The sequence below is a fragment of the Hyla sarda genome, chromosome 13, assembly GCF_029499605.1.
Source record: "Hyla sarda isolate aHylSar1 chromosome 13, aHylSar1.hap1, whole genome shotgun sequence".
NCBI classification, from domain to species: domain Eukaryota; kingdom Metazoa; phylum Chordata; class Amphibia; order Anura; family Hylidae; genus Hyla; species Hyla sarda.
The window spans coordinates 27,435,935-27,461,567 of NC_079201.1; the positions used below are offsets into that span (position 1 = coordinate 27,435,935).

The 25,633-nt window shown below is 46.0% G+C and overlaps 1 protein-coding gene across 4 annotated transcripts; it reads left to right on the forward strand.

Annotated features, from left to right (window-relative positions):
- The first annotated feature begins 287 nt into the window (after positions 1-287).
- On the forward strand, positions 288-23,942 carry DUS1L (dihydrouridine synthase 1 like). Of its 4 annotated transcripts, none has more exons than XR_008849565.1 (15): positions 289-654; positions 1,691-1,710; positions 2,839-2,947; positions 3,929-3,979; positions 4,060-4,172; positions 4,255-4,337; positions 7,212-7,315; positions 8,917-9,061; positions 18,281-18,377; positions 20,085-20,173; positions 20,312-20,460; positions 20,827-20,864; positions 22,817-22,892; positions 22,962-23,189; positions 23,741-23,942. XR_008849565.1 is itself a non-coding variant. In XM_056550032.1 (14 exons), the coding sequence occupies exons 1-14, from the start codon at positions 438-440 to the stop codon at positions 23,090-23,092; spliced, it is 1,422 nt and encodes a 473-aa protein (XP_056406007.1). In that variant the 5' UTR covers positions 289-437; the 3' UTR covers positions 23,093-23,295. The 4 variants fall into 4 exon arrangements, 2 of the variants coding, with proteins under 2 accessions (XP_056406008.1, XP_056406007.1); XR_008849566.1 differs by having other exon boundaries at positions 22,962-23,184; XM_056550032.1 differs by lacking the exon at positions 23,741-23,942 and having other exon boundaries at positions 22,962-23,295.
- Positions 23,943-25,633: the final 1,691 nt, after the last annotated feature.

Here is a 25,633-nt window from a genome sequence, read left to right on the forward strand (position 1 = left end):
CATGCCCGGACAGCCGTTGGCTGTCCGGGCATGCTGGGAGTTGTAGTTTTGCAACAGCTGGAGGTCCACAGGTTGGAGACCACCGATCTAGATGTTGATATATATATATATATATATATATATATATATATATATATATATATATATATATGTGTGTAAAAACATGTAATAAACGCTATGAACGTTTCAAGTTAGCAGACATAGCACATGGTTAGTAAATGATAATATAATAATATTAATTAGGATCTAAGAAGTCTTGTCTTTGTATCTGGCGGAAATAGTAAGCGCTGCACCACGGGGGAGGAAGTCAGGGACGGACATAGCGGAAGTGGCCGAGTCATGGCTCCGGAGAGGAGCTGAGTGCCCGCGGTCGGGGATGAGAAAGCTGGAGGAGGGTCTCGGTAGTCGGGAGCGGTGAGCTGTGTGGCCCCGGAGGAATGGCTAAGCTGCAGGGCATGGACTTCTGGAGGGAGACCCTGAAGGGAGCGCGCTATGTGCTGGCCCCTATGGTGGATCAGAGTGAGCTGGCCTGGAGGCTCCTGAGCCGGAGACATGGTGCCCAGCTCTGCTACACCCCCATGCTGCATGCCCAGGTGTTTGTACGAGATGCCAATTACCGGAAGGAGAACCTGTACAGTGAGGTGTCCCCGGAGGACCGGTGCATTGCCGTGGAATGAGATTTGCCATAGAATGAGATGGTCCGCCTCCATCACATCCTATTGGCTCTCTCTTGTCACGTGACATATTTAAACGTCACGCATCGATGCGCACAGCAGTGTCAGTTTGGCTATCACAGGGAGAGGATCTCCTCACCCTGTGATAGCTGAAGCTGTACGGAGCTCTCATGGCCTCTGTGGCCCGACAGAAGTTCACACATGTACGCAGCTCATACGGCTGCCTCATATACAGTAACTGTTCATCCACAGCGCTATCGGGATCCCTATGCCCGATGGCGCTGTCATCAGGATCCCCACGCCCGCAGCTCTACACCCCGTCCCCCGCAGCTGTACTCCCCGTCCCCCGCAGCTCTACTCCCTGTCCCACGCAGCTCTACTCCCCGTCCCACGCAGCTGTACTCCCCGTCCCCCGCATCTCTACTCCCCGTCCTACGCAGCTCTACTCCCCGTCCTACGCAGCTCTACTCCCCGTCCCCTGTGAACGCTCAGGGAGCGGGGAACAGAAAGTAGAGCATCGGGCGCAGGTAAAGTAGTACTGCGCATGCGCAGCACTACGCGAATAACTTAACCTGCGCCCGATGCTCTACTTTCTGTTCCCCGCTCCCTGAGCGTTAACGGGACGGGGAGTAGAGCTGCGGGGGACGGGGAGTAGAGCTGCGGAGGACGGGGAGTAGAGCTGCGGGAGTGGGGCGCTCGCGGGGACGCACACTGATGACAGCGCCATCGGGCATCGGGCTCCCGATAGCGCTGTGGATGAACAGTAAATGTATATGAACCAGCCGTATGAGCTGCGTAAATGTGTGAACTTCTGTCGGGCCACAGAGGCCATGAGAGCTCCGTGCAGCTTCAGCTATCACAGGGTGAGGAGATCCTCTCCCTGTGATAGCCAAACTGAAACTGCTGTGCGCATCGATGCGTGACGTTTAAATATGTCACGTGACAAGAGAGAGCCAATAGGATGTGATGGAGGCGGACCATCTCATTCTATGGCAAATCTCATTCCACGGCAATGCACCGGCCCCTCATCGTCCAGGTAATGCCCCCCAGACCACAGCCATGTCACCTTACCGCTGATCCCCCATGCGTCCTTATCTTATCGCTGACCCCCCCCATACTTCCTTTCCTTATCGCTGACCCCCCCCATACTTCCTTTCCTTATCGCTGACCCCCCCCCATACTTCCTTTCCTTATCACTGATCCCCCCCCATGCTTCCTTTCCTTATTGCTGATCCCCCCCCATGCTTCCTTTCCTTATCACTGATCCCCCCCCATACTTCCTTTCCTTATTGCTGATCCCCCCCCATGCTTCCTTTCCTTATCGCTGATCCCCCCCATACTTCCTTTCCTTATCGCTGACCCCCCCCATACTTCCTTTCCTTATCGCTGACCCCCCCCCATACTTCCTTTCCTTATCACTGATCCCCCCCCATGCTTCCTTTCCTTATTGCTGATCCCCCCCCATGCTTCCTTTCCTTATCACTGATCCCCCCCCATACTTCCTTTCCTTATTGCTGATCCCCCCCCATGCTTCCTTTCCTTATCGCTGATCCCCCCCATACTTCCTTTCCTTATTGCTGATCCCCCCCCCATGCTTCCTTTCCTTATTGCTGATCCCCCCCATGCTTCCTTTCCTTATTGCTGATCCCCCCCATACTTCCTTTCCTTATTGCTGATCCCCCCCCATACTTCCTTTCCTTATTGCTGATCCCCCCCCCATACTTCCTTTCCTTATTGCTGATCCCCCCCCCATGCTTCCTTTCCTTATTGCTGATCCCCCCCATGCTTCCTTTCCTTATTGCTGATCCCCCCCATACTTCCTTTCCTTATTGCTGATCCCCCCCCCATACTTCCTTTCCTTATTGCTGATCCCCCCCCCATACTTCCTTTCCTTATTGCTGATCCCCCCCCCATACTTCCTTTCCTTATTGCTGATCCCCCATCCTTCCTTTCCTTATTGCTGATCCCCCATCCTTCCTTTCCTTATTGCTGATCCCCCATCCTTCCTTTCCTTATTGCTGATCCCCCCTATACTTCCATTCCTTATCGCTGATCCCCCCCCCCCATCCTTCCTTTCCTTATCAAGGAAGTCTTGACTTTTTTTTAGGAGGTTTCCACATTTGTCTCGGTTACTGATCTTTGATTTGTCTTTTCTTCTTTCTAGTTTTGTGCGAATGACCCTGAAGTGTTTGTCCAGGCCGCTCAGCTGGCGCAGGACTATTGTGATGCCATCGACCTGAACCTCGGCTGCCCGCAAATGATTGCAAAGAGAGGTAAAGGATTAACCCAATCCTAGGGGGAAATGAATGTATTGTACTACTGTACCCAGCCAGCACTGCCAGGGAATTGTACCCACTACTAGTACTCACCACCGAGCGTCTCCCAACACCTTCTTTTTTGTGTGTGTATATATCTATCGATCTCTATATATATATATATATATATATATATATGAACACTTACTGCAGGTTGCCAGATATTTTACCATCCTGGGATCATCTTCTAGTCAAGGAACATTGTCCGGTCCTTCTTCTGGTGTCAGACCTTTTGTTTACCTTGTACATTACACATTCACATTTTATTCCAGGAAAATATATATATATATTTTATATCAACTGTCTCCAGAAGTGTAAACATATCTGTAAATTACTTCTATAAAAAAAATCTTAATCCTTCCAATAATTATCAGCTGCTGAAGTTGTGTTGTTGTTTTCCGTCTGGCAACAGTGCTCTCTGCTGACATCTCTGCTTGTCTCGGGAACTGCACAGAGTAGAAGAGGTTTGCTATGGGGATTTGCTTCTACTCTGGACAGCTCCCGGGACATGTGTCATCAGAGAGCACTTAGACAGAAAATAACCACTCAACTTCAGCAGCTCATAAGTACTGAAAGGATTAAGATTTTTTTTTAATTAAAAGTAATTTACAAATCTGTTTAACTTTCTGGAAGCAGTTTATATATAGTAACAGGAGAATACAGCAGCACACTGCTAGCACAAAGATGCTGCTGTATTCTCCTGTTGCTGTATATTTAGCCCAGCAGCCTGCACCTGTAAGCCAGGTCTTTACAATAGTTTGGAATTAATAGTGCTGGCCAACTTATTCTTTGTTTTTATATATATAGATATAGATATATAGATAGAGATATATATAGATATATATATATATATATATATATATATATATATATATATAAATAATTAAAAAAAAAATCCTGGCTAACCCCTTTAAATATGCCCGTGTTCTTATTATACAGGTCACTATGGAGCGTTTCTACAAGAGGAATGGGAGCTGCTGGAAAAGATGAGTAAGTCTTTGCTTTTAATAAGATTCCCTGGGGCCGTTTCATACCCGATACATTCACTTCTCCTGAATTTCGTCTCTTAGTCCGGTTGGCGCACCAGAAGTTGTCTGTCCCCATCACTTGTAAAATCCGGGTGTTTCCTGAGGTTGAAAAAACCGTCACATATGCCAAGCTACTGGAAAAAGCTGGGTGCCAGGTGGGTGTGGGGTAGAATGCGTATTGTGTGCGGGGGAGGGGGGGGGTTGTCGGGCTTCTCTTCTCACAAGATTCTCTTTCAGCTTCTTACAGTTCACGGTCGCACCAAGGAGCAGAAAGGTTCCCTAACTGGGGTCGCTTCGTGGGAACACATTAAAGCTGTGAGGTGAGTGCGCACATTGGGCTGTGTGGACTGGTGCACATGGATAGGCCTTTTGACACTTTTTGTGGCTTGGTGGAAAGGAGCTCGGGGTGTGACACCAACTTTGTGGCCAAATATTGGCGTATAGTGTGGCGACCAATCGGTGGTATAAATTTAGCTGACAACTGTCAAGTGTATCATTTTTACACTGTCCAAATCAGTGTTTTCCAACCCGTGGGCCTCTAGCTGTTGCAAAACTACAACTCCCAGCATGCACGGACAGCCTTTGGCTGTCCGGGCATGCTGAGAGTTGTAGTTTTGCAACAGCTGGAGGCACCCTGGTTGGGAAACACTGGTCTAAATGTTAGGGTTAGTAAATCTTCTCCGCTGTCTTACGCTAGGTTCACACTGCGGAATCTCCGGGCATAAAATTTCCGCCCAGAGATTCCGAGTGCGGCCAGCGCTGACTGAATCAGTTGGCACTAGGACCGTGTGGACACTGCAGTCTCCAATAGACTGCAGTATGTTCCGTGACTATTTCCGCCTGAAGAATGAGCAACGCCATTCTTCAGGTGGAAATTTCCAAGCGCATTTTCCGTTCACAAATTCCGTAGTGTGAACCTAACCTTAGAGGAGCAGGGATACATGGGATAAAGATTTATCAAAACTAGTGCAACGGAAAAAGGCGTCGCTATGGAAACATGGTTCACGTCCACTTTTTAAACACTCTTTGGAGAATGGAAGAAATCGCATCTTCGGGTTTCGTGGTGGTGGTGGGGGGGGGGGGCTGCTTCACTTCCCAATTATACTTATTTAGGGTCTATTTATATCCTGCGCATATTTGATGCTGCAGATTTGAAGCGGTGTCCGGTCATTTAGTTTACATTGAAATCTGCAGGACAAAAACTGCCACTTTAAATCCAACGCCTCGACTAATCCAAAGCCCGACAATAGTTTCACTTGTTTGATTGAAATTCCTAGAAAAAAAAATGCAAAGTCAAAAACCGTATGGTGAAAACCGGATGGAACTGTACGCACATACAGTTCTGTACGGTTCCCATGGACTCCCATTTAAAAAAAAAAAAAAACTTATACGGTTTAATACAGTTTTTCACCCGGACCAAAAAACTGTGGTAGTAGGCTGGTTCACACTACGTTTCTGCCATACTGTTTTCAATCAGTTTTTCTAAAGAAAACCGTATGGCAAAAAACGGATGGAACAGTATGGGAAAAAGTAAACCGTATGCGTTTTTAAAAGTGCACACAGTTCTGTCCGTTTTTATTTCTTTTAAAAACAAACGTTTTTGAAAATGTTGTCCATTTTTAATAGGAGGACTGTTGGGTGGGGACGTTAGGATGCAAATGCGCATGTGCACAATAAAAACCGTATATGGTTTCCCGTATGGAACCGTATACATGTGCGTTTACCATTGACGTCCATGTTAAAAAAAAAAATAAAAATAAACTACGGTTTTTAAACCAGAGTCAAAACTGTGGTTGAACACATTTTTGTCTCAAGTTTAAAAACTGTACTGCAACCACATACGTTTTTTTTAACATGGACGTCAATGGGAAACGCACATATATACGGTTCCATATAGGAAACCGTATACGTTTTTACTTTTACGTTTAAAAAAAAATTAAAATGGACGGAACTGTATGCACTTTTAAATAACAGTATACGGTTTAAAACGCCTACGGTTTACTTTTTCCCATACTGTTCCATCCGTTTTTTTGCCATACAGTTTTCTTCAGAAAAACTGATTGAAAACAGTATGGCAAAAACGTGATGTGAACCCAGCCGTAGACTACGGTTTTGGGTATGGGTGAAAAAAAACTGACAAAACCATACATGATGCAAAACGGACACAACCGGATGCATCTTTTGGCATACGGTTTTCAATGGAGAGTCAATGCATACGGTTTTCAATACGGTTCCATACGGTTTTCACATTGAAAACGTATATGGTAATTGTATTGCAAAAACGTGGTGTGAATGCAGCCTTATACGTTTTTTTCAGTTTTTTTTCCCGTACCCAAAATCCGTATTGAAACGTATACGTTTTTTTAAAAACATGGGAGTCCATGGGAACCGTACAGAACTGTATGTGCGTACGGTTCCATCCGGTTTTCACCATACAGTTTTTGACTTTGCGCAGTTTTTTTCTTGGAATTTCAATCAAACAAGTGAAACTTTATTCATAATGGAGTGAAAAGTTAAAAACATATACTTTTTTTCTTAAACTGATGCAACCGGACATAATTTTTCAAACCGTATATGGGTTATAATTTGTACACACCTTTTGATACAGATTAGTCAGGTTTTGACGAGTCTGTTTTTTTATTAAAAACCTGATACGGGAACTGTATTGCAAAAACGTGGTGTGAACCCGGCCTTAGTATGGGGTGCATGTATGTTACTTGAACGAGGCGTAAACAACAATCTTCTCAAAAATAAATAAAGACGTTGCGATCACCAACTCGTCTTTCGTTGTTCATCCAATGTTTATTGTAAAAGTATTGGTTTTCGATAAACCCCCCCCTGCTGAAAGTGTTAGTACGTGGTGGGTAAGGAGAGGGATCCATTTAGGAGTGGTCCTCTTTAAACTGTCTCATTTCCTTGTTTTTATTTTTGTATAGTTTATAGCAGTGTTTCCCAACCAGGGTGCCTCCAGCTGTTGCAAAACTACAATTCCCAGCATGCCCGGACAGCCGTTGGCTGTCCGGGCATGCTGGGAGTTGTAGTTTTGCAACAGCTGGGGGCACCCTGGTTGGGAAACACTGGTCTATAGCCACCTGTTGATATATTTTTGCAGTCCTGGAGAATGTTTTATACTTTCATCCATCACTACAGCTGAGTATAATTCATTTTTCTTTTCCCTTTACTACCCGGTACAGGAATGCTGTCAGTATCCCAGTTTTTGCAAATGGGAATATCCAGTATCTTAGTGATGTGGAGCGGTGCCTTCAAGAGACTGGAGTCCATGGAGTGATGAGTGCAGGTTGGGTTCTTTTTTTTGTCCAGAGATATAAAATGTGTTCTACTGCCAAAGTGTACTGAGTGACGTGAAACAGCTGTAGGCTAGTACTTATCAGCAGAAAGATCTGTAAATTACTTCTATGTAAAAAAATCTTAATCCTCCCAGTACTTATCAGCTGCTGTATACTGCAGAGGAAGTTGTGTAGTTCTTTTTAGTCTGACCATAGTGCTCTCTGCTGACACCTTTGTCCGTGTCAGGAACTGTCCAGAGCAGGAGCAAATCCCCATAGAAAACCTCTTCTTCTGCTCCATACAGTTTCTGACATAGACCAGCAAAGAGCACTTTCTCTGTAGTATACAGCAGCTGATACGTACTGGAAGGATTAAGATTTTTTTTGAAATTGAAGTAATTTACATATGTTTTAACTTTTTGGCACCAGTTAAAGGGGTACTCCGGTGGAAAATGTTTTATTTTTTTTTTCAACTGGTGACAGAAAGCTGAACAGATTTGTAAATCACTTCTATTTAAAAATCTTAATCCTTCCAGTACTTATCAGCTTCTATATGCTCCAGAGAAAGTTCTTTTCTTTTTGAATTTCCGATCAGTCTGACCACAGTGCTCTCTGCTGACACCTCTGTCCATGTCAGGAACTGTGCAGAACAGGAGCAAATCCCCATAGCAAACCTCTCCTGCTCTGGACAGTTCCTGACATGGACAGAGGTGTCAGCAGAGAGCATTGTTGTCCGGGAGAAAATAACTTTCTCTGGAGCATATAGTGGCTGATAAGTACTGGAAGGATGAAGATTTTTAAATAAAAGTTATTTAAAAAGCTGTTTAACTTTCTGGTACCAGTTGGTTTAAAAAAAAAAAAAAAAAAAAAAAATTTCCACCGGAGTACCCCTTTAAACTGTAACACTTTTTAAAACTCCTTGCAACTCCCTGTAGCCTGCTACTAAAGTGAGCGGTCTGCAGAATTATCCATGGGACTACTGAAAACCACTCGCTTTAGCAGAAGGCTACAAAGTTGCCAGAAGTTTTAAAAGGGTACTCCACTGGAAAAACATTTTTAAAAATCTTAATCCTTCCAGTACTTATCAGGTGCTGTATGCTCCAGAGAAAGTTCTTTTCTTTTTGGATTTATTTTCTGTCTGACCACAGTGCTCTCTGCTGACACCTCTGTCCATGTCAGGAACTGTCCAGAGCAGGAGAGGTTTGCTATGGGGATTTGCTCCTACTCTGGACCGTTCCTAAAATGGACAGAGGTGTCAGCAGAGAGCACTGTGGTCAGACAGAAAGGAAATTCAAAAAAGAAGAGAACTTCCTGTGGAGCATACAGCAGCTGATAAGTACTGGAAGGATTAAGATTTTTTAATAGAAGTCATTTACAAATCTGTTAAACTTTCTGTCACCAGTTGATTTAAAGATATCTTTTCCAGTGGAGTACCCCTTTTATAAGCATGTCGCAACAAGGTTGTAGTTACACTGTCAGGACTGACTGTGGGGGGAGGGGGACATCTCCACTTGTAGCTTCTCACATTAGATAGATTCTCTGCTTACACGTGTGCCCGTTACTGGGTTTGGTATTAAACATGTCTGCTGTTACTTTGTTCTTTGCGTTTTAGAGGGAAATCTTCACAATCCGGCCTTGTTTGAAGGGAAGAGTCCCTATGTGTGGGAGATGGCAGAGGAGTATTTAGAACTTTCCCAGCAGTACCCATGCCCTTTGTCCTTTGTGCGGGCACACCTTTTTAAACTATGGCACCACACGTAAGTATTATATTTTGGGATTTGTGTTCAAGTGACTGTCCACCTCTAAACTCCATAGTGTTTTTAAGCAGTTTGGATAGTAATAGTAAGAAGAGAGCATACAGGCTTTTCTAGGAACAAATCCCCATAGAAAACCTCTCCTGCTCTGGACAGTTCCTGACATGGACAGAGGTGTCAGCAGAGAGCAGAAAGGAAATTCAAAAAGAAAATAACTTCCTGTGGATCATAACAACAGCTGATAAGTACTGGAAGGGTTAAGATTTTGTACTAGAAGTAATTTACAAATCTGTTTAACTCTCTGGCACCTGTTGATTTAAAAAAAAAAAAAATGTTTTCCAGTGGAGTGCCCCTTTAACCCCTTCCCGACCTATGACATACCTGTACGTCATGGGTGGCAAGGTGTTCCCGACCCATAACATACAGGTACGTCATGAACATTACTGCCGCTACTCGCGGCATCCCGCAGCGCCCAGTAAGATGGTGGCTATCACTGATAGCCAGCCATCTTACCGTGCGACCACGGGGGGTTTCATCCCCCCCCCCCCCAGCGATCGCTCCTATCAGCTGGTCAAATCTGACTAGCTGATAGCAGCGTTTCGCTATCAGAATACATAGCAGCGCGGTGTGTGAGTCCGGAACACGGGGATCGGGACACACACCGCTCTGCTAAGTGTCCCTGACCCGTCCCCCGGCGTCACTTACCCATCCGAGCGGTGTCCCGAGCGGTCCCGGCGTCCTCCATGCGGTCCTGGCTGCGCTGCGTCCCGGAGGTGAGTTTCCAGCAGCAGTGCGGCATCTTCATTGGCAGCAGTGAGATCGCCGTAAAGCGATCTCACTGCTGCCTCTGAGAGTTTCAAAACTGCAACTCCCAGCATGCCCAGACAGCCTTTGGCTTTCTGGGCATGCTGGGAGTTGTAGTTTTGCAACATCTGGAGGTCGTCAGTTTGGAGACCACTGTATAATGGTCTCCAATCTGTGCTCTTCCAGAGGTTGCAAAACTACAACTCCCAGCATGCTCAGTCTGTCCAGGCATGCTGGGAGTTGTAGTTCTCTAACATCTGGAAGAGCACAGATTGGAGACCATTATACAGTGGTCTCCAAACTGTGGACCTCCAGATGTTGCAAAACTACAACTCCCAGCATGCACGGACAGCCAAAGGGCATGCTCGGAGTTTGCAACAGCTGGATGTTTGCCCCCTCCCCCCAATGTGAATGTACAGGGTACACTCACATGGGCGGAGGTTTACAGTGAGTGCTGCAAGTTTGAGATGGCGCAAATTTTGCGCTGGAGCTCAAACTTCCAGCGGCAAACTTGCTGTGAACCTCTGCCCATGTGACTGTACCCTAAAAACACTACACTACACTAACCTAAAATAAAAAGTAAAAAACACTACATATACACATACCCCTACACAGCCCCCCTCCCCCCAAAAAATGAAAAACGTCTGGTACGCTACTGTTTCCAAAACTGAGCCTCCAGCTGTTGCAAAATAATAACTCCCAGTATTGCCGGACAGCCGTTGACTGTCCAGGCATGCTGGGAGTTTTGCAACAGCTGGAGGCACCCTGTTTGGGAATCATTGGCATAGAATACCCCTATGTCCACCCCTATGCAAATCCCTAATTCAGGCCTCAAATGCGCATGGCGCTCTCTCACTTTGGAGCCCTGTCGTATTTCAGGGCAACAGTTTTGGGACACATATGGGGTATCGCCGTACTCGGGAGAAATTGCCTTACAAATTTTGGGGGGCTTTTTCTTCTTTAACCCCTTATGAAAAGGTGAAGTTGGGGTCTACACCAGCATGTTAGTGTAAAAAAAAAAATTTTTTACACTGACATGCTGGTGTTGCCCTATACTTTTCATTTTCACAAGAGGTAAAAGGGAAAAAAGACCCCCAAAATTTGTAACGCAATTTCTCCCGACTACGGAGATACCCCATATGTGGGCGCAAAGTGCTCTGGGGGCGCACAACAAGGCCCAGAAGGGAGAGTGCACCATGTACATTTGAGGTGATTTGCACAGGGGTGGCTGATTGTTACAGCAGTTCTGACAAACGCAAAACAATAAATATCCATATGTGACCCCATTTTGGAAACTACACCCCTCACGGAATGTAATAAGGGGTGCAGTGAGCATTTACACCCCACTGGCGTATGACAGATTTTTGGAACAGTGGTCTGTGAAAATGAAAAATAAAATTTTTGATTTGCACAGTCCACCATTTCAAATATCTGTCAAACGCCAGTGGGGTGTAAATGCTCACTGCACCCCTTATTATATTCCATGAGGGGTATAGTTTCCAAAATGGGGTCACATGTGGGGGGGTCCACTGTTCTGGCACCATAGGGGCTTCCTAAATTGGACATGCCCCCAAAAACCCTTTCAGAAAAACTCACTCTCCAAAATCCCCTTGTCGCTCCTTCCCTTCTGAGCCCTCTACTGCGCCCACTGAACATTTTACATACGCATATGAGGTATTTCCTTACTCGAGAGAAATTGGGTTACACATTTTAGGGTGATTTATCTCCTTTTACCCCTTGTAAAAATTCAAAAATTGGGTCTACAAGAAAATGCGAGTGTAAAAAATGAAGATTTAGAATTTTCTCCTTCACTTTGCTGCTATTCCTGTGAAACACCTAAAGGGTTAAAACACTTACTGAATGTCATTTTGAATACTTTGGGGGGTGCAGTTTTTATAATGGGGTCATTTATGGGATATTTCTAATATGAAGACCCTTAAAATCCACTTCCAACCTGAACTGGGCCCTGAAAAATTACGATTTTGAAAATCTTGAGAAAAATTGGAAAATTGCTGCTGAACTTTGAAGCCTCTGGTGTCTCCAAAAGTAAAAACATGTCAATTTTTTATGCAAACACAAAGTAGACATATTGTATATGTGAATCAATATGTAATTTATTTGGAATATTCATTTTCCTTTCAAGCACAGACTTTCAAAGTTAGAAAAATGCTAAATTTTCAAAATTTTCATGAAATTTTTAGATTTTTTACCAAGAAAATATCAGTGAAATTTTACCAATAACATAAAGTAGAATATGTCACGAAAAAACAATCTCTGAATCAGAATGATAACTAAAAGCATTCCAGAGTTATTAAAGGGGTAGTCCAGTGGTGAAAAACTTATCTCCTATCCTAAGGATAGGGGATAAGTTTGAGATCGCGGGGGTCCGACCGCTGGGGCCCCCTGCGATCTCTCTGTACGGGGCCCCGGCTCTCCGCCGAGATAGCGGGTGTCGACCCCCGCACGAAGCGGCGGCCGACACGCCCCCTCAATACATCTCTATGGCAGAGCCGGAGATTGCAGAAGGCAGTGCTTCGGCTCTGCCATAGAGTTGTATTGAGGGGGCGTGTCGGCCGCCGCCTCGTGCGGAGGTCGACACGCCCCCTTCCCACGGGCTGTCGGGGCTCCGTACAGGAGATCGCAGGGGGCCCCAGCGGTCGGACCCCCGCGATCTCAAACTTATCCCCTATCCTTAGGATAGGGGATAAGTTGCTCACCACTGAATCACCACTGGACTACTCCTTTAATGTTTAAAGTGACAGTGGTCAGATTTTCAAAAAATGCCCAGGTCATGAAGGTGGAAATGGGCTGGGTCATGAAGGGGTTAAGCCGAGCCCACTCATGTGCAAAGAAGAAGCACACATGGGGCAACAGGAGAACCAAAAAATGGATTCTACATGTTCAGGATGTGGTTATACCACTGCCCTGTGTATGATGTTACCCTGCAACCTGCTCTCAAATATCTCGAAGAGACATGTCTGTCTATGAGAGACATCCAAGCTACTCTGGGGACTAAGTACCAAGAAATACCTTCCAGCCCACTTCACACAAGTTCTCATTAATACTTGAGAGGTAGTGACAGCCATTTGGGCAGATTCTCTTCATTCAAAGGTGTGGCCGAAGTCAGTTTCCAAAGCAACATATACCGTCATTTACTAGAGGACGTAAGGAGATCCCTATAGATAAATAGATGACATAAAACCTTCACTCTCTGAGGAATTGATGCATAAAGACTCCTATCTATCTATCTATCTATCTCATATCTATCTATCTCCTATCTATCTATCTACCTGTCTCATATCTATCTATCTCATATATATCTATCTGTCTCATATCTATCTATCTGTCTCATATCTATCTGTCTCATATCTATCTATCTCATATCTATCTATCTATCTACCTGTCTCATATCTATCTATCTCATATATATCTATCTATCTCATATCTATCTATCTCATATCTATCTGTCTCATATCTATCTATCTCATATCTATCTATCTCATATCTATCTATCTCATATCTATCTATCTCATATCTATCTATCACATATCTATCTATCTCATATCTCTCTATCTATCTCATATCTCTCTATCTATCTCATATCTATCTATCTATCTCATATCTATCTCATATCTATCTATCTATCTATCTATCTCATATCTATCTATCTCATATCTATCTATCTCATATCTATCTATCTCATATCTCTCTATCTATCTCATATCTCTCTATCTATCTCATATCTATCTATTTATCTATCTATCTATCTATCTCATATCTATCAATCTATCTCTCTATCTCATATCTATATTTCTATCATCTAGCTCATATTTATCTATCTATCTATCTCATATCTATCTATCTCTCTATCATCTATCTCATATTTATCTATCTATCTCATATCTATTTATCCCATATCTATCTATCTATCTCATATCTATCTACCTATTTATCTCATATCTATCTACCTGTCTCGTATCTATCTACCTGTCTCGTATCTGTCTACCCCTGTCTCGTATCTGTCTACCCCTGTCTCGTATCTATCTCATATCTATCTATTTATCTCTCTCTATCTCATATCTATCTCATATATATTTATCCCATATCTATCTATCTATTTCATATCTATCTATCTATCTTCCTATTTATCTCATATCTATCTATCTACCTGTCTCATATCTATCTACCTGTCTCGTATCTGTCTACCTGTCTCGTATCTGTCTACCTGTCTCGTATCTGTCTACCCCTGTCTCGTATCTGTCTACCCCTGTCTCGTATCTGTCTACCCCTGTCTCGTATCTGTCTACCCCTGTCTCGTATCTGTCTACCCCTGTCTCGTATCTGTCTACCCCTGTCTCGTATCTGTCTACCCCTGTCTCGTATCTGTCTACCCCTGTCTCGTATCTGTCTACCCCTGTCTCGTATCTGTCTACCCCTGTCTCGTATCTGTCTACCCCTGTCTCGTATCTGTCTACCCCTGTCTCGTATCTGTCTACCCCTGTCTCGTATCTGTCTACCCCTGTCTCGTATCTGTCTACCCCTGTCTCGTATCTGTCTACCCCTGTCTCGTATCTGTCTACCCCTGTCTCGTATCTGTCTACCCCTGTCTCGTATCTGTCTACCCCTGTCTCGTATCTCTCTACCCCTGTCTCGTATCTCTCTACCCCTGTCTCGTATCTCTCTACCCCTGTCTCGTATCTCTCTACCCCTGTCTCGTATCTGTCTACCCCTGTCTCGTATCTGTCTACCCCTGTCTCGTATCTGTCTACCCCTGTCTCGTATCTGTCTACCCCTGTCTCGTATCTGTCTACCCCTGTCTCGTATCTGTCTACCCCTGTCTCGTATCTGTCTACCCCTGTCTCGTATCTGTCTACCCCTGTCTCGTATCTGTCTACCCCTGTCTCGTATCTGTCTACCCCTGTCTCGTATCTGTCTACCCCTGTCTCGTATCTGTCTACCCCTGTCTCGTATCTGTCTACCCCGGTCTCGTATCTGTCTACCCCGGTCTCGTATCTGTCTACCCCGGTCTCGTATCTGTCTACCCCGGTCTCGTATCTGTCTACCCCGGTCTCGTATCTGTCTACCCCGGTCTCGTATCTGTCTACCCCGGTCTCGTATCTGTCTACCCCGGTCTCGTATCTGTCTACCCCGGTCTCGTATCTGTCTACCCCGGTCTCGTATCTGTCTACCCCGGTCTCGTATCTGTCTACCCCGGTCTCGTATCTGTCTACCCCGGTCTCGTATCTGTCTACCCCTGTCTGGTATCTGTCTACCCCTGTCTGGTATCTGTCTACCCCTGTCTGGTATCTGTCTACCCCTGTCTGGTATCTGTCTACCCCTGTCTGGTATCTGTCTACCCCTGTCTGGTATCTGTCTACCCCTGTCTGGTATCTGTCTACCCCTGTCTGGTATCTGTCTACCCCTGTCTGGTATCTGTCTACCCCTGTCTGGTATCTGTCTACCCCTGTCTGGTATCTGTCTACCCCTGTCTGGTATCTGTCTACCCCTGTCTGGTATCTGTCTACCCCTGTCTGGTATCTGTCTACCCCTGTCTGGTATCTGTCTACCCCTGTCTGGTATCTGTCTACCCCTGTCTGGTATCTGTCTACCCCTGTCTGGTATCTGTCTACCCCTGTCTGGTATCTGTCTACCCCTGTCTGGTATCTGTCTACCCCTGTCTGGTATCTGTCTACCCCTGTCTGGTATCTGTCTACCCCTGTCTGGTATCTGTCTACCCCTGTCTGGTATCTGTCTACCCCTGTCTGGTATCTGTCTACCCCTGTCTGGTATCTGTCTACCCCTGTCTGGTATCTGTCTACCCCTGTCTGGTATCTGTCTACCCCTGTCTGGTATCTGTCTACCCCTGTCTGGTATCTGTCTACCCCTGTCTGGTATCTGTCTACCCCTGTCTGGTATCTGTCTACCCCTGTCTGGTATCTGTCTACCCCTGTCTGGTATCTGTCTACCCCTGTCTGGTATCTGTCTACCCCTGTCTGGTATCTGTCTACCCCTGTCTGGTATCTGTCTACCCCTGTCTGGTATCTGTCTACCCCTGTCTGGTATCTGTCTACCCCTGTCTGGTATCTGTCTACCCCTGTCTGGTATCTGTCTACCCCTGTCTGGTATCTGTCTACCCCTGTCTGGTATCTGTCTACCCCTGTCTGGTATCTGTCTACCCCTGTCTGGTATCTGTCTACCCCTGTCTGGTATCTGTCTACCCCTGTCTGGTATCTGTCTACCCCTGTCTGGTATCTGTCTACCCCTGTCTGGTATCTGTCTACCCCTGTCTGGTATCTGTCTACCCCTGTCTGGTATCTGTCTACCCCTGTCTGGTATCTGTCTACCCCTGTCTGGTATCTGTCTACCCCTGTCTGGTATCTGTCTACCCCTGTCTGGTATCTGTCTACCCCTGTCTGGTATCTGTCTACCCCTGTCTGGTATCTGTCTACCCCTGTCTGGTATCTGTCTACCCCTGTCTGGTATCTGTCTACCCCTGTCTGGTATCTGTCTACCCCTGTCTGGTATCTGTCTACCCCTGTCTGGTATCTGTCTACCCCTGTCTGGTATCTGTCTACCCCTGTCTGGTATCTGTCTACCCCTGTCTGGTATCTGTCTACCCCTGTCTGGTATCTGTCTACCCCTGTCTCGTATCTGTCTACCCCTGTCTCGTATCTGTCTACCCCTGTCTCGTATCTGTCTACCCCTGTCTCGTATCTGTCTACCCCTGTCTCGTATCTGTCTACCCCTGTCTCGTATCTGTCTACCCCTGTCTCGTATCTGTCTACCCCTGTCTCGTATCTGTCTACCCCTGTCTCGTATCTGTCTACCCCTGTCTCGTATCTGTCTACCCCTGTCTCGTATCTGTCTACCCCTGTCTCGTATCTGTCTAGGGGACGGTTACATTTAGTCGTTGCGATGCCTTTGCTTTGGCCCTGCACTCCTTAGGGGCTCTCTCTAGGGGACGGTTACGTTTAGTCGTTGCGATGCCTTTGCTTTGGCCCTGCACTCCTTAGGGGCTCTCTCTAGGACACGGTTACGTTTAGTCGTTGCGATGCCTTTGCTTTGGCCCTGCACTCCTTAGGGGCTCTCTCTAGGACACGGTTACGTTTAGTCGTTGCGATGCCTTTGCTTTGGCCCTGCACTCCTTAGAGGCTCTCTCTAGGACACGGTTACATTTAGTCGTTGCGATGCCTTTGCTTTGGCCCTGCACTCCTTAGGGGCTCTCTCTAGGGGACGGTTACGTTTAGTCGTTGCGATGCCTTTGCTTTGGCCCTGCACTCCTTAGGGGCTCTCTCTAGGGGACGGTTACGTTTAGTCGTTGCGATGCCTTTGCTTTGGCCCTGCACTCCTTAGGGGCTCTCTCTAGGACACGGTTACGTTTAGTCGTTGCGATGCCTTTGCTTTGGCCCTGCACTCCTTAGAGGCTCTCTCTAGGGGACGGTTACATTTAGTCGTTGCGATGCCTTTGCTTTGGCCCTGCACTCCTTAGAGGCTCTCTCTAGGACACGGTTACATTTAGTCGTTGCGATGCCTTTGCTTTGGCCCTGCACTCCTTAGAGGCTCTCTCTAGGACACGGTTACATTTAGTCGTTGCGATGCCTTTGCTTTGGCCCTGCACTCCTTAGAGGCTCTCTCTAGGACACGGTTACGTTTAGTCGTTGCGATACCTTTGCTTTGGCCCTGCACTCCTTAGAGGCTCTCTCTAGGGGACGGTTACGTTTAGTCGTTGCGATACCTTTGCTTTGGCCCTGCACTCCTTAGAGGCTCTCTAGTTCTTAAATCTCCAGTCAGGCTGAAGTTTAGAGCAGCCAGCGCCATTACTAATAAGACTTTCTCCTGGAGATGAAGATGCATCAGATTTAGTAGGAATTCTGGTAAGCTGTTTATTCTTGAAGTCATTAAAGGAGTCCTCCCCCCGGGGGTTCGTGCACACCTTTTGATATTGAAATGCCGACTCTTCCTTTCCTGTAGTAATGAGGCCATAATTATTATGCATCGTAGTACTCCGAGCATGCTAACATACAACCCCCAAGAGCCACAGTGTGCGCCTCGGCCCACAGTCTTCTCTTGAAGTTTCATCATCTGAGAACAGAGACGCTTGTACGATATTCTCCAGGCATCAGACGCCTGACGTAAAGCAGTCCTCCCACTTTAGACATGAGCACTGTCTGATGTGCACAATACACCTACAGGGCTGAAAACCAGTCCAGATATTAGGCCACATCCTCGCTGGTGTAGTGGCTGGATACGGCTCCACCAGAGCTTGACAGACTCCATTACCTTGTAGTGAGGTTTATGGAGTTCCATTGTTGGGGTTTTCTATGGCGGATATGTTGGTTTGTACCTCCCAGTCCGGATGTAACATTAGATTGTACAGTGAAATGTTCCCGTAGCTTCTCACAGCTCTTTTCCTTCTAGTTTACAGGTTTACCAAGTGCTGCGGGAAGAGCTGGCAAAAGCCAAGTCCTTAGAAGGGATCATTGCTGTGAATAAACAACTAAAGCTCAGGTGCCAGGTAATATAAGAAACTATCTGAGCCGGTCTACGAGGCTGTATTTTCATCACATAAATATTTTGGTTTTTTATATATACACTGCTCAAAAATATAAGGGGAAGACTTCAACAACACAATGTGACTACAAGTCAATGACTCTTCTGTGAAATCCCACTGTCCACTCAGGAAGAGACACTGATTGACAATCAATTTCACATGCTGTTGTGCAAATGGAACAGACAACAGGTGGAAATTATAGGCAATTAGCAAGACACCCCCAATAAAGGAGTGATTCTGCAGGTGGTGACCCCAGACCACTTCTCAGTTCCTAGGCTTCCTGGCTGATGTTTTGCTTACTTTTGAGTGCTGGCGGAGCTTTCACTCTAGTGGTACAATGAGACGGACTCTACAACCCACACAAGTGGCTCAGGTAGTGCAGCTCATCCAGGATGGCACATCATTGCGAGTTGTGGCAAGAAGGTTCGCTGTATCTGTCAGCGTAGTGTCCAGAGCATGGAGGCGCTACCAGGAGGCAGGCCAGTACATCAGGATACATGGAGGAGGCCGTAGGAGGGCAACAATCCAGCAGCAGGACTGCTACCTCCACCTTTGTGCAAGGAGGAGCATTGCCAGAGCCCTGCAAAATGATCTCCAGGAGGTCACAAATGTGCATGTGTCCACTCAAATGGTCAGAAACAGACTCCATGAGGATGGTATGAGGGCCTGACGTCCACAGGTGAGGGTTGTGCTTACCTGCCTAACACTGTGCAGGACATTTGACATTTGCCAGAGAACACCAAGATTGGCAAATTTGCCACTGGTGCCCTGTGCTCTTCACAGATGAAAGCAGGTTCATACTGAGCACATGTGACAGACGTGACAGTCTGGAGACGCCGTGGAGAATGTTCTGCTGCCTGCAACATCCTCCAGCATGACCGGTTTGGCAGTGTGTCAGTAATGGTGTGGGGTGGCATTTCTTTGGAGGACGCACAGCCCTCCATGTGCTTGCCAGAGGTAGCCTGACTGCCATTAGGTACCGAGATGAGATCCTCAGACCCCTTGTGAGACCATATGCTGGTGCAGTTGGCCCTGGGTTCCTCCTAATGCAAGACGATGCTAGACTCATGAGGCTGGAGTGTGTCAGCAGTTTCTGCAAGAGGAAGGCATTGATGCTATGGACTGGCCAGCCCGTTCCCCAGACCTGAATCCGATTGAGCACATCTGGGACATCATGTCTCGCTCCATCCACCACAGACTGTCCAGGAGTTGGCGGATGCTTTAGTCCAGGTCTGAGAGGACATCCCTCAGGAGACCATCCGCCACCTCATCAGGAGCATGCCCAGGCGTTGTAGGGAGGTCATACAGATACGTGGAGGCCACACACACTACTGAGCCTCATTGTGATTTGTTTTAAGGACATTACATAAAGTTGGATCAGCCTGTAATGTGGTTTTCCACTTTGATTTTGAGTGTGACTCCATATCCAGACCTCCATGGGTTGATAAATTTGATTTCCATTGATAATTTTTGAGTGATTTTGTTGTCAGCACATTCAACTATGTAAAGACGAAAGTATTTCATATGATTAGATCAGCTAACCAAATTTTTCTTTTTATTAGATAAACACCCCCCCCCCCCCCCCCCCCCCCCCCCCGGTTACACCCAAGGTCAGCAGGTAGTGAGAATAACGTGTTTTTTTTTTTATTTTTTATTTTTTATACTTCACAGGAAGAAATTTCTCAAAGGAAAGAAGATGAAGTTGTCTCAGGGGATTTACCTTTCCCTCACTGGATCTGCCAACCATATGTCCGCCCACCGTAAGTGTTCTCCGCTTATATTCTTATCTCCCGTCATGTTTTCTGTATAATCTGCATCTAGTTGTGGTAACTCTTAGAGAGAGAGATATTCTGCCTTTTTATAGCCATAAATGAATTAAACGTGTCTGCTTTCCTCAGGCCAAAAGATGTCTTTACTGAAGAAAGTGGAGTACGAGGGAAGAGAGCGCTGGAGGAGGAGGAAGATGGAAACTCTGAACACCTGTCAAAGAACAAGCAGAAGAAGAAACTCCGGAATCCCAACAAATGTTATGACCCTTCTTTAAAACGTATGTCACCCCTTGGAGGGTATTCAGATGCAGCAGATTGGTGTGTGATTTGGCTCATTATATAATGTATTCGTACTAGTCCTACATAGAGATATATGTATTGTCGTGTAGTTTCCAATACAAGTTGGCTAATTACTGGCCAAACTGTATTGAGCACCTTCTATATGGGATTAAACACTTTTATTCTAAGGGTTAACCAAGGAAAATGTACTGTAAAAATCCAACACTGTCAATTTCCCCATCTGCCAACACCCACATCACACAAGTGGGAAAACTCCTGTAGTTTACTTGGCGCAAGTATTATTGAAGTCTATTAATACTGTCATAACTTCTCAAGCATTAATCCCATTTATCTGTTTATTTCAGCCAAATATGCAAAATGTGACCAGTGTGGGAACCCCAAGGTGAGCTTCATAAGTAGATCTATTCCAGCTATGTTCACCAAGGGCATCTGTGTGACACTGAGCTTGGACAATATAATGTCTTTAGTAACACTGCAGTCAGACTATTGTGCATTCTGGATTCAGGTACAGTGGTCCCTCAACATACGATGGTAATCCGTTCCAAATGGACCATCGTTTGTTGAAACCATCGCATGTTGAGGGATCTGTGCAATGTGAAGTATAGGACAGTGGTCTACAACCTGCGGACCTCCAGATGTTGCAAAGCTACAACACCCAGCATGCCCGGACAGCCGTTGGCTGTCCGGGGCATGCTGGGTGTTGTAGTTTTGCAACATCTGGAGGTCCGCAGGTTGTAGACCACTGTTAGAGGAAGTTGTACTCACCTGTCCCCGCCGCTCCGGACCGTCACCGCTGCCCGGGATGTCGCCGTCCATCACTGTCGCCGCGTCCCCGTGGTGTCCCCGAGGCTCCGCCAAGGCCTCTGCTTCCCCGGCATCCGCGCTCTCCGTCGCCGCCATCACGGCGCTACGCACGCCGCTCCTATTGGATGACGTGCGCAGCGACGTGATGACGACGTTGGAGAGCACCGACGATGCAGGGGATCCCGAAGAGGACAGGTAAGAGACATCACCGGGTCTCACGGGGCACCGTAAACGTCTATCTGGTGGCAGCTGAAGCAGTCTGCGCTGCCGGATAGCCGTTTATGCGATGGCCCCGACATACAAAAGCATCGTATGTTGATGCTGCCTCTGAGAGGCCATCGTATGTTGAAATGATCGTATGTCGGGGCCATCGTAGGTCGGGGTGGGGGGGGGTCACTGTATAGAAGTAGCACAACTTACTTCAGTAGCACTTTAAAGTATCCCTGTGACTCTTGAAAAAAATTCTGACATGTGAAAAATTTTGGTTGGTTGAGGTTTGGGTGTTCAGATCCCAACACATTTCATATTTTGGATCAGAGAATGTTATTGAAAAATTAAAAGGTATCATTATAGTAGGTAATTATGGCTATTATAGGGCGAGGAGGAAAAAATGAGAGCATAAAAGCGAAAATTGGCCGGACAAGTGGATCGTCATGAGGGACAAGTAGATTTTGCTCCATTATAGTCCTGTGGACAAGTAGTTTTCTATAAAAAAAAAAAATTCCACACCCCTGCCGGACATGCTGAGAGTTGTAGTTTTGCAACAACTGGAGGCACCCTGGTTGGAAAACACTGCCCTATTCGGTGCCCAGCCTGCCTTCGGCTGTCTGGGCATTCTGGGAGTTGTAGTTTTGCAACAGCTGGAGGCACCCTGCTTGGAAAACACTGCCCTATTCGGTGCCCAGCCTGCCTTCGGCTGTCTGGGCATGCTGAGAGTTGTAGTTTTGCAACAGCTGGAGGCACCCTGGTTGGAAAACGTTGCCATAGCATAAAGCTTGTGAATTGCGGCGGTCTGGGTTTTCTGTGTCTCATTAATAGGCACACTTTTAAAAAGTTCCCTTCTTATTTATTTGGCGTTACAAATACTTACAGGGGATTTAGGCAATTTATTTTACAGTCTAGTATTATAAAACAGACTGAAGATGTTACAGGTTGCGCAGCCATGTTTAGTTATGGAGATATTTAGGTTTTTGGAAGACATTTTCATGTTCTGAAGTTCATATCATGGCATCCTCTAGATCAGTGGTCTTCAACCCGCGGACCTCAAGATGTTGCAAAACTACAACTCCCAGCATGCCCGGACAGCCGTTGGCTGTCCGGGCATGCTGGGAGTTGTAGTTTTGCAACTTCTGGAGGTCCGCAGGTTGGAGACCACTGCTCTAGGTCATATGTAAAGTTATGTACGTTCCTTTCTATGTAGTAGTTAATTTTGGAAATGTATCTTCCATGTAGGGATGATTGTCTTATCTACAAATATAAGCTCACCTACAGTAGTATACGGCTGACCCTGCCTGGTATTGCTCTTTACAGGGCAATAAGTGTGTGTTCCATCTGTGCCGCAGCTGCTGCAAGAAGGAATCGTTCAGGGAGCTGGCCGACTGTGCAGGTGGGTATTGGCCGTCTGTGTCCCCTTCTCCGGATCATTCGAGAAGCACTAAAACTGTTCTCTCTATAGGTCACGGGCTGCTTTTTAAAACCAAATATGAGAGATCTCTTCAGTGTAAGGCTGCAACGGATGAAGACGTCTCCGATAAGAACCGGACAGAATCATCGCTCCCACAGCCACTCCCTGAGATCAAAGCCTGAGTCCCAAACTGCTCGACACCTCTCCTATCGCTCAGGGAAATCTGCAGAGTTTACTACATGTGTCTGGGACTCTCACTACCCCATAGTGAAAGGCACGGTACAAACTTTTAGCACTTTTTTTTTTAAAGGGGTACTCCTATAGAAAACGTTTTATTTTTTAAATCAACTGGTGCCAGAAAGCTTAACAGGTTTGTAAATTACTTCTATTAAAAAAATCTTAATCCTTCCAGTACTTTTTAGGGGCTGTATACTACAGAGGAATTGCTTTTCTTTTTGGATTTCTCTTATGTCACGACCACAGGGCTGACTCTGCTGACCTCCGCTGTCCACTTTAGGAACTGTCCAGAGCAGCATATGTTTGCTATGGCGATTTTCTCCTGCACCGGACAGTTCCTAAAATGGACAGCAGAGGCCAGTGGTCGTGACATAAGAGAAATCTAAAAAGAAAAGAATTTCCTCTGTAGTAAACAGCCCCTAAAAAGCACTGGAAGGATTAAGATTTTTTTTTAATATAAGTAATTTACAAATCTGTTTAACTTTCTGGCACTAGTTGAGTTAAAAAAAAATAAAAAATAAAAAAGTTTTCCACGGGAGTACCCCTTTTAAAAATCCTTTTTTTTTTTTTTCCTCCCCCAAACTGGACTGAAGAAGGTACCATCATTGCCTTTTACATAATATGCTGCTACTGGATTTACATCCTCTCCACCTTTAGGCTTCAACCTGGGACAGCGCGGTAAAGGACCCGGATTCACAGAAGTAGTTGTGAACTTTCAAAAGGAAATATGAAAAATAAAGATCTTATCTGCTTTTACCCCGTCTGTGTCTGAATATGTTCTGCTACGAAGTATAGTCGTGACCTCTATATAGGTGTAATGCGCGGAGCCACATTCATTTCTAGTTTATCGAAGTAATAAATATTCATTTTACCGCTTTGCATAAATGGAAACGTATTTGTGGGAACCAATACACAGACAGTGAAACCTCTCCAAAAGACCACCTCTTCGAGGAGACCACTACCTTGTTCACACCAGATTTTCTGTGACCTCCATATATTATTGCTAAACTAGACATTTGCTTTGAGAAGACAACCCTGTCTAGAAGACAAGAGAGTTCACAGTACATCTCTACTTCAGCCTGGTTAGGACAATATAAGAAAGATCCTAATATACTGCTCAGGAAAAGAAAGGGAACACTAAGATAACACATCCTAGATCTGAATGAATGAATTAATAGTATGAAATACTTTCGTCTTTACATAATTGAATGTGCTGACAACAAAATCACAAAAATTATCAATGGAAATCAAATTTATCAACCCATGGAGGTCTGGATATGGAGTCACACTCAAAATCAAAGTGGAAAACCACACTACAGGCTGATCCAACTTTATGTAATGTCCTTAAAACAAGTCACAATGAGGCTCAGTAGTGTGTGTGGCCTCCACGTGCCCGTATGACCTCCCTAAAACGCCTGGGCATGCTCCTGATGAGGTGGCGGATGGTCTCCTGAGGGATGTCCTCCCAGACCTGGACTAAAGCATCCGCCAACTCCTGGACAGTCTGTGGTAGATGGAGCGAGACATGATGTCCCAGATGTGCTCAATCGGATTCAGGTCTGGGGAACGGGCGGGCCAGTCCATAGGATCAATGCCTTCCTCTTGTAGGAAATGCTGACACACTCCAGCCACATTGTCTTGAATTAGGAGGAAGCCAGGGCCAACCGCACCAGCATATGGTCTCACAAGGGGTCTGAGGATCTCATCTCGGTACCTAATGGCAGTCAGGCTACCTCTGGCAAGCACATGGAGGGCTGTGCAGCCCCTCAAAGAAATGCCACCCCACACCATTACTGACCCACCACCAAACCAGTCATGCTGGAGGATGTTGCAGGCAGCAGAACGTTCCTCACGGTGTCTCCAGACTCTGTCACATGTGCTCATTGTGAACCTGCTATCATCTGTGAAGAGCACAAGGCGCCAGTGGCAAATTTGCCAATCTTGGTGTTATCTGGCAAATGCTAAATGTCCTGCACAGTGTTGGGCTGTAAGCACAACCCCCCACCTGTGGACATCGGGCCCTCATACCACCCTCATGGAGTCTGTTTCTGACCATATGAGTGGACACATGCACATTTGTGGCCTGCTGGAGGTCATATTGCAGGGCTCTGGCAGTGCTCCTCCTGCTCCTGGCACATCTCCTGATGTACTGGCCTGTCTCCTGGTAGTACCTCCATGCTCTGGACACTACGCTGACAGACACAGCAAACCTTCTTGCCATAACTCGCATTGATGTGCCAACCTGGATGAGCTGCACTACCTGAACCACTTGTGTGGGTTGTAGACTCTGACTCATGCTACCACTAGAGTGAAAGCACCGCCAGCATTCAAAAGTGACCAAAACATCAGCCAAGAAGCATAGGAACTGAGAAGTGGTCTGTGGTCGCCACCTGCAGAACCACTCCTTTATTGGGGGTGTCTTGCTAATTGCCTATAATTTCCACCGGTTGTCTGTTCCATTTGCACAACAGCATGTGAAATTGATT